Consider the following 9,960-nt stretch of genomic DNA (forward strand, 5'->3'; position numbering starts at 1 on the left):
TTCAATTACTTTAGTCTAAGACTATATCAAAGCTGTTATTTGTGTGAAGTAACCTGTTTCAATGAGTCAATCAATATATTGGAAAACAAATTTTCAGGTACTCAATTCTGAAAGAAAAAAATACATGCATACATCCTAATTAAAGCACTATATTTGAAAGAACAAACGCATTTTTTTCTGCCTTGTCCTAGTTTGAGCTAGAACAGAACCAATTTGCTTTTAAGCTCAGTCTTTTCTAACAGAAGTTTCTGAAGAACTTTCTGAAGTTAACAGCATATCTTTGCAGACAGTGTCTCCTTCTAGAAGTGATAATGCCTGATGTTTGCAGTCACTGCCAACGACTGGGATGCAGAAAGCCTTTTGCTTATATTTATTCCTATGGTAACCAAGGTCACTGCTAAATCTTGTGTATCACATTAGGGTGCTGGGAAGTAAAAGCATTCACAAGGAAGTAAAAGATCACATTTTCAGGGAGGAGCAGATAAGACAGGTGACCCAAACCTGACCAAAAAAAGTACTGCATTCCATGTATGTCATAGTACAAAGCTGAGGGATCACAAGGGTCAACTCTCTTCTTCAATGGCCAGTGTCCACGGAGGACTCCATCCATTCCTCTACCCTTGATCCTAATCTGTGAACTCTCAAATTTACTTCCTGAACCCAATTCTCATCTCTCACTGAGCCCAGTCTAGGACTTCCCCAGTGTCTGCCCTGCAGCATCAGTGGTGATGTGATCATTAGGGGAGTTTGATACTGATTCTGTATATATTCGCATATATTTCATTATTTTATCATTTATTTTATTATCTTCTTTTTTTATTGTTACTGTTTTATTCTCTTCTCATTATTACTGTTTCACTAAAGCTGTTTTATTGTTTTTTTCTAATCCACAAGTCTCTCTCTCCCTTATTTCCTTTCCCTTCCCCTTCTGTACTGGGTTTGTGTGGCCAGGTTTCAGTAGCAGGGGAGTCTGTAGGAGCCAATGCCAGACAGCTCCGAAGACAGACCCACCACAGGCCAAGGCTGAGTGTATCAGTGACGGTGGTAACACCTCTGGCATAACATATTTAAGAAGCAGGGAAAAACTAGTGTGCCATGCCAACGAGCAGAGAGAGAAGGAGAGAGAGAGAGGAGTGAGAATATGTGAAGCCACCAAGGTCAGGGAAGGGGGGAGAGGATGTGCTCCAGGTGCTGCAGCAGAGAGTCCCCTGGCTCATGGTGAAGACCATGGTGAGGCAGCTGACAGGACTTGTAACCCCGCAGGGGCTCACGCTGCAGCTGTCAGTTCCTGAAGGACTGCACCCCGTGGAGAGGACTCACGTTGGGGCAGTTTGTCAAGAACCATCTCTCGTGAGAAGGACTCATGTTGGAGAAAGTTTGTGAAGAATGGTATCCTGAGAGAGGGACTGCACACTAGAGCAGGAGAAGACTGAGGAGCCCTACTGCTGAAGAAGAAGGAGCAGCAGAGACAGCATCTAATGAACTGACCACAACCCCCATTTCCGGTCCCCCTGTGCCACTCAGGGGAAGGAGATGGAGGAATTAGATAAAATTAAGCCCGGGAAGAAGGGAGGGGTGGGGGGAAAGGTGTAATTTTTAAGATTTAATTTTATTTCTCATTGCCCTTATCTATATTTGATTGTTAGTAAATTTAATTTCCCCAAGTTGAGTCTGTTTGCCCAGAAGAGTAACTGCTGAGTGACCTCCCTGTCCTTATCTCTACCCATGAGCCCTTCATTACATTTTTTTTGCTGTCCAGCTGAGAAGGGGGAGTGATAGAGTGGTTGGGGTGGGGACCTGGCCTCCAGCCAGGGTCAAACCACTACAACTTTTGGGAACGGAGAGTATTTGTCTTAATTGTTTAGTGGCCAGCCCAGACCTAAAATCAAGAGAAAGAGAGAGAGAAAAACAGCTCAAGACAAATTTGCCTCATATGACTTCAGCCATTTAGCAAGATTGTGCTTGTGTCTAGGTATCTTTTGGCATTAGTGGCTGTCTGGACTGTAGCTTTGAACTGAGATGAAAAGCAGTTTTAATAATGTTTTGTCTTCCCTGTTTTTTAAGTGAAGATAGGGGTAAGAAGACCTGTGAGGAAATCAGTGAAGCCAGAACATTTTCTTGGAGACAAGATCTGAATTGCCATTCCTATAACACTGTAGGACTCAAAAAATTTTGGGAGTGGTTACATAAAAAAAAAAGTCAATTAGATAAGTGGTGAGACATGTCTATTAAATTATATATTTGCAAGTCCAGTATGGAGAGAATGCTTGAAGGAGATAATACAACATGTTTCTTATTTCCTTATTTTTTCCTCTTTACACATTCCAGGTCTTCAAGGTCATCATGATACCGGAGAATGATACCCACATCCATGAGTTCATCCTCTTGGGATTCCCTACTATCACAGAGATGCAGGCTCTATTGTTTTTAATTTTCCTCATTATGTACTTGTTGACTGTCCTTGAAAACATAGTCATCCTCGCTTTAATCAGAAGAAATCACCAACTCCACAAGCCCATGTACTTTTTTTTAGGCCATCTGTCTTTCCTAGAGGCCTGGTACATCTCAGTCACTGTTCCCAAATTGCTGGTCAACTTTGTGGTGAAGAATAAGAGCATCTCCTTCACGGGCTGTATGGCCCAGCTCTACTTCTTCGTTGCCCTGGTCTGTACTGAATGTGTCCTCCTGGCTGTCATGGCTTATGACCGCTATGTGGCCATCTGCAACCCCATGCACTACCCAGTCATCATGAACCACAGCGTCTGCATACAGCTGGCCATGGGGTCTTGGCTGATTGGCTTTCTGATATCTATGATAAAGGTCCTTTTCATTTCCCGCCTCTCTTTCTGTGGCCCCAACGTCATCAATCACTTCTATTGTGACATCAGCCCTTTGCTCAATCTCTCTTGCACTGAACGGTTAGTTGCAGAGATGGTGGATTTTGTCTTTGCCTTGCTTATTCTGTTGATCCCTCTCTTTGTCATCATAATTTCTTACGTATACATAATCAGCACCATTTTGTGCATTCCCATGGCCCAGAACAGGAAGAAAGCCTTCTCCACCTGTGCTTCTCACTTGACTGTGGTCATCATCTTCTTCTCAGCAACTCTCTTCATGTATGCCCGGCCCAGGAGTATATACTCCTTGGATCTGAACAAACTGATTTCCATAATTTATACTATAATCACTCCAATGCTAAACCCATTCATTTACTGCCTGAGGAACCAGGAAGTAAAAGACACTTTGTGGAAGGTCTTGTGTGGCATGGATGCTGTCTCCAGAGTTTCTGGGTCTGATCACTAATATAATACTTGGAAGACAATCTTCCAGCTGAATTTGTCTGAATACTATGAATGGCTGATAAGACTTCTCCTTTCACAGAAATGGAGATTACAGTGTTGTTTAGACATCTGTGGTTAAGGATTGCTTCACCTGAGTCAATCTGCATGTTAAGCTAAAATCAATGAATACTAACACTGTGTGAATGTAAAAGGAGGTGTTTCTGCTGAACATACCACACGTTATTCTTGACCAGTAGAGAAAGCCATAAACATCATGACCTTCTCTTAATGTATTTTTTTAATCTGCCTCAAAGAACACAACTGAAATCTGACCTTCAGCCAACTTAATATGACACTTGTTTTCAAAAAACTTGAGGCACCAAATAAATAATGTCAACTTTCTTAACAGGGGTTAGGATGTCAATAATTCAGGTAATATCAGTCATTTTAGGTAACTGTCAAGGAGAACATGAACCACTGCTGAGAAGTTCCTTCTCATGATTAATTTCAAATAGGATTATGGGAAGTACCTGAAACTTATAGAACAAAGCTTTACCTTTAGGGAAAGTTAATTTACATAGTTTCATTCCATTTTAAATACTAAATGAGCCTCCTGATTTTCAAGTGTAATTTTCCTTTTCTCCTACATTACATAAGGAGATATAAGCACCAAGAGAATCAATTGTCTAAGCATAGGCAACTAATAGCACTTCTCATGGCATATGATACCCACACAGAGTTGGCAAATTCGGCACTGGACCTATCAGAGGCCTGACCCTTTCTAAAGTAACATTCAGAAGGAGAGGGACAAGAATAATTTTAAGCAATTCGACAAAGGCATGTGCAAAATCCTGCACCTGGGAAAGAATTACCCAATACTTCAATGTAATTTAGGCACTCACCGACCTGGCAACAGATCTACAGAAAAGGATCTGGAGGTCCTGGCTGACAAATTGACACAAGATGACTGCTGCTTGGGCTGTATTAGCAGTAATCTAGCCAGCAAGCTGAAGGAAAAGATCCTTCCTCTCTATTTGTCACCTGAGACTATATTTGTTAATGAGACAACATCTGCAGAACTATGTCCTGTTTGGGGCTTCCCACTACAATGCACAGAATCTATCATAGGGTTCCAACAATGACAGAGGTGGTGAGCCACGTGGTGTACAAAGAGAGACAAATGCAAATAATTTTTAAGACTGGAAAAGAGAATGTTAAGGAGGTATTTAGTCACAATCTGCTGCTACTTGAAGAGTATTATAGAAACTGAACACTGCACTCAAGCTATGGCCCCACCAGTGATGAGTACAGGGGAATGATCACCTCCTTACTGCTGCTAGACACACTAGATTTGATACACTCCAGGATGTCATTGGCCTTCTAGGCCACCTGGACACACTGCTGGCTCATCTGCAACCGCTGTCCACCAGCAGCCCAGCTCCTTTTCTGCCAAGCAGCTCTCCAGCCACTTGTCCTCAAGCCTGTAGCACTGCCTGGGGTTGTTGTGACTGAAGCGCAGGACCGAGCACTTGTTAAATCTTTTACAAATGGCCTTAGCCCATCGATCCAACCAGTCCAAATCCCTCTGCAGAACCTTCCTGCCCTCCAGCAGATCGACACCCCTACTCAATTTGGTGTCATTTTTGGAGGGTGTACTCAATTCCCTCATCCAGATCTTCCATAAAGATATTAAACAAGATTGGCCTCAAAACTGAGCCCTGGGTGACACCACCTGTGACTGGCTACCAACTGGATTTAACTCTATTCACCACCTGTCTGGGCTCAGTGATCCAGCCAGTTTTTAACCCAGTGAAGAGCCCAAGCCATGAGCTGCCATCTTCTCTAGCAGAATGCTGTGTGAGGCAGTGTCAAAGTCTTTACTAAAATCTAGGTAGACAATGTCCACACATGGGTCACATGTTATAGAAGAAGATCAGGTTGGTCAAGAAGGACCTGCCTTTAATGAGCCCATGCTGGCTGGGCCTGATGCCCTGGTTATCCTGCACATGCCGTGTGAGTACACTCAAGATGAATCGCTCCATAACCTTCCTGAGGTCAGGCTGAAAGACCTGTGGTTCTCCAGATCCTCCTTCTGACCCTTCTTGAAGATGGGTGTCACATCGGCAAGCCTCTGGTCATCTGCGACCTCCCGTTAGCCCGGACTGCTGGGAGATGATGTAGAGTGCTTTCACAATCTCCTCCACCAGTTCCCTCACTCTCAGGTGGATTCCATCCAGCCCTATAGATTTATGAGTGTCCAGGTGGCACAGCAGGTCATCCTCTGCTTCGTCCCGGTTTATGTGGAGCACATCCTGTGCTTCGTCCTTCTCCTCCAGCTCTAGGGGCTGAATACCCTGAGGATAACTTGTCTGACTGTTAAAGACTGAGGCAAAGAAGGCATGAAATATCTCTGTCTTTTCCTTATCTTTGGTGATAATGTTCCTCTCCTGCATCCAATAGGGGATGGAGATTGTCCTTGTCTCTCCTTTTGTTGTTAATGAATGTGTTTATAAAAACAATTATCTCTTAGGACAGCGGCCAAATTGAATTCTACCTGGGCCTTTGCCTTTCTGATGTTTCTGCATGACCTAACTAGGTCCCTGCACTCTTCTTGAGTTGCCTGCCCCTTCTTCCAAAGGTGGCAAACTCTCCCTTTTTCTCTGAGTTGTAGGCAAACCTCCCTGTTCACCCAGGCCAGTTGTCTCCCCCTTCTGCTTGTCTTACAACACATGGGGACAGCCTGCTCCTGCACCTCTAAGACTTCTATCCTGAAGAGTGTCCAGCCTTCCTGGAACCCTTCAGGACCATCTCCCAAGGGATTTTCTGAACCAATGTCCTGAAAAGGCTGAAGTCTGCCCTGCAGAAGTCCATGGTAGTGGTTTTGGTGAACCCTCTTCTTACTTCACCAAGAATTGAAAACTCTATCTTTTCATGGTCACTAAGTCCAAGTTGGCCTCCAACCACACTACCCACTAGTCCTTCTCTGTCTGTGAACAGCAGGTGTAGCGAGGCACCTCCCCTGATAGACTCACTTGCCAGCTGTGTCAGGAAGTTCTCTATCACACGCTCCAAGAATCTCTTTAGACTGTTTCCTCTCTGCTGTGTTGTATTTCCAGCAGATGTCTGGTAAGTTGAAGTCCTCCACAAGAACAAGGGCTGTCAATTTTCAGACTTCTGCCAGCTGCTTGTAGAATGTTTCATCAGCCTCTTCATCTTGGTAGGGTGGTCTATAACAGACTCCCAACAGGATATCTGCCTTGACCTTATCCCTGATCTTTACCCACAAAACCTCAACCTTACCATTACAGTTGTTGAGCTCTACACAATCAAAATACTCCCTAACGTAGAGAGTTACCCCACCACCTCCTCTTCCCTGTCTATCCTTTCTGAAGATCTTGTCACCATCAGGGATGCCTGACCTATGTGTATACACTCCTCAGATTTCAACAAACAGGTTTCCATAATTTATACTGTAGTCACACCAATGTTAAATCCATTCATTAACCATGAGGAACTAGGAGGCAAAAGACTCCATGGAAAAGTATCTTTTATGGAAAAAGTCTTGTTGACTACATCAGATGTGTATGTCTGCAGGTGAGTCAGTGCCCACACACATAAGTTAAACTTGGTATTATCTTCCACTATGACAGAGTGAACTAGAGGGTTTAGAGATGGAAGTGAGTTGGGCTCTTGGGTGACTGTGACCTACCTTAGTTGCATTTATTAATTGTCAAACCTGGACTTTGATAATACTTAAATTTCCTTACAATCAACAGTGATGGAGCAGCAGCAACAGGAGTCATATTGCTGAACATAGGGATCATAAAACTGGGTAACTAATGTAAGGTAATGATCCACATTAATTCTGGTGATATCTGCTGTCATATGCACACACAAATCCCACCAAACTCCATATTTTTCTATGAACAGTTTGAATCTCACTCAACAAGCAAGATAGATTTTTCAAATGTGAAGAAAGTATCTGATAAATGTTTGTGGAATTTTAAGTGAATCTCAGGAATTCAGATTTTAGTTTCGAGAAAGTGTTCTGCAATGTCTACTAACTCCAGTACAGGTACAGTATTAACTACTGGATGCTTCCAGCTCTCCCCATTGATTCTTATATTTTATCCAGACTGCTCTGTTTTCTCCTGGGATCCATCTTTGACATCCATCCTGCATGACTTTAGCCTGATGACAGGTTACATTCGCACGGCACTCCAGGCTACATGGACTCTGTGTGATTCTGAGCAATTTCTTTTCCTTGGTGTTCAATTTGAAAACCCCAAATATACAGGACTTTTCTTAGTTAAGTTTTTCAGCATGATGTTAGGTGTTGTTGTGTGGATGAACAAAGACTGATGATACAATGCTTGGAGAATTTGTAAGCCAGAGAAATCTTACCTGTACTATCTATAGCAAACACTAATTTGGGAAACTAGCCGTGAAGTTACATTTTGCAGAGCTGGTTGGCTATTCTACAGCTAAAAGATAAAGAGGGTATGAGCTAGCAAAGAAGCAGGTTCTTATGCAAAGACATTCCCTTACATGAATGGAGATGTCCATTCATATTTTAGATGAGGTAGGGTAACCTTCCTTCTCTGCAGAAATGTTAAGAACTTGAGTGAGATCTACCAAATACATACATGTTTTTGAAATCGCCACAAAACACGAATGTGTAGACAAATTAGTTCCATTTGGAGGGTGACATGCTTTGTGAAACCAGTCAGTTGATCATGTAGGCACCGTAACAGATAATTACTCAAGTATAGATTCATACTTTATAGTTTTGGGTAGCTTCCTGAGGAACCTCTGTCAGCAGCTTGCTCAGAGGAAGAATCACTAGTACCTAACTGAGGAATAGTCACTTCCAGAAAATGTTTCACAGCAGCTAAGTTAGGTTATTGTTTTGTTTCATAAATTGCAAATGCTGAAGAGCCTCAGGAAACTAGAACTGGGCTTCGTGAATCTCCTTCTTGGGTACCTCGGTTATACAAAGGCAAAGTAAACACTGAAATCCCATGAGTAATACTTACGCAATCTTATACTGAACTGTTTTTATGAACAGGCAAGAAGCAGTCATGTCAGTATGCTTTGCAGAACTCCCACCACTTAGGTTATGCTTTTTCAGTTAAATCGTGGCGATATTCTGTGATTCTATGACGGTTTTTCTTCCCTAACCAGTCCAGGACTGGAACCACAAGCTCTGCCAAAGTGATGTGAAGGTAAGAGAAGAAGAGAGATTTTCACTGTTATTCTTCTTCAGCAATTTTTGTAGAGTAATCCTCTCCTTCCAAGAAGGAAACAATTCAGTGGCATCTGTATGAACTGCACTGAGCAACACACCTGGAGCTTCTGAGATTCTTGTTGACATGCACTCACAGAGTCAAGTAAGAGAGAAATATACATGACTGTAGGATGATCTGTCTGACTTATTTTAGATCTCTTCCTCTCAATGAGAGCAGTATTACCTGGAAATGCCTGTATATCTGTACTCTGTAGAAAGAAGACAAATTAAATATACTAGATATTACCTAAATAAACTGTTAACTAAATTTCATGAGATGATTTCCAGCCTCTCAGTATAGTCTTTGGATGTTATGATGCTCAGATGTTTACTCCAAGTAGTTCAAGTGACAGAGGAATGTAAGCACAAGAATCACTGTCACTCTCTTGTTATTGCTTATGTGGAGATTTGACTGATGTGTAAGATGAAGTTTGAGATATACAGATATCCCTGGTTTTATAGATGGAACTAATACTGGCCAGATCAGGAAATGCTGAATACATGTACTACCAAGACAAATTGGTTAATAAGGTATTTTGCAATAAGAAAAATAGTCAAAATTTTGCAGCTTCTTAGATATGTGGAGTTTCTCATGGTAGTAAAAGCTAACAGCAACATGGTTACAAAGTGTATGAATTTGCATGTTACAAGTCTTAATCATGTTTTATATCATCACTTCCAAAGCTACATAAGATTTTAAATGAACAATATCTGGACTGGTGTTTCAGTGTCAATGAATTGGTTTATGAAGTTAAATGTTCTTCTATTACCGAAACTCAAGTGTAAATACACTTTTCTCTAAATATACTGTAAATATACTTTTCTCTAATTTTTAATTCTGGAGGGTGAATGTGGTGGTTTGGTTTTTGCTTTTAAAAATAAATAAAATATTACACTAGATGAAGTGTAACACAAGATGAAAAAGCATTTCTTAGAATAAAATAGTGCATTTTCCAGTTTCAGAGGCTTTCTTTTCTTTTTCAATTTTGACCTGTAGAAATTGAGAATTACAGATGAAAATTATTTTATCAGTTTTTAAAAAAAGGTGGATCGATAGAGATACAGAAAATGAATGAGATATAAAAATATCACATTGAATTTGTTCTTACATCTTCAAAATCCCAAGGGTCTTTTCCAACCTGAATTGTTCTATGATATGATTCTACGAAAATGTGTATGATCTGAATGTAACAACATTCTTCATTTTCTCTCTCTCCTCATGTTTCGCCTTTTTTATCAGTATGAATTGTTCTTTTTTCTTTACAACATGACAGTTTTTCTTTTCTTCCCTGTAGTTCTTGTCACTATTTCTTTGATTTTAAAAATATTCCATATATTTTCTCTATCACTGCCTTTACTTGTTCTCTGAAGGTTGATGCTACATCCTTTGCC

At 41.3% G+C, this 9,960-nt stretch overlaps 1 protein-coding gene across 1 annotated transcript; it reads left to right on the forward strand.

The window, feature by feature from the left end:
- Positions 1 to 2,343: 2,343 nt before the first annotated feature.
- On the forward strand, positions 2,344 to 4,731 carry LOC104269522 (olfactory receptor 6B1-like; the record flags this gene model as incomplete). The annotated part of the gene is made up of 2 exons (XM_009867852.1): positions 2,344 to 3,252; positions 4,720 to 4,731. Coding segments are annotated over exons 1-2 (921 nt in total), but the record flags the coding sequence as incomplete, so codon positions are not given.
- Positions 4,732 to 9,960: the final 5,229 nt, after the last annotated feature.

Source organism: Apaloderma vittatum, unplaced genomic scaffold (genome assembly GCF_000703405.1).
Source record: "Apaloderma vittatum isolate BGI_N311 unplaced genomic scaffold, ASM70340v1 scaffold9724, whole genome shotgun sequence".
Lineage (NCBI taxonomy): Eukaryota > Metazoa > Chordata > Aves > Trogoniformes > Trogonidae > Apaloderma > Apaloderma vittatum.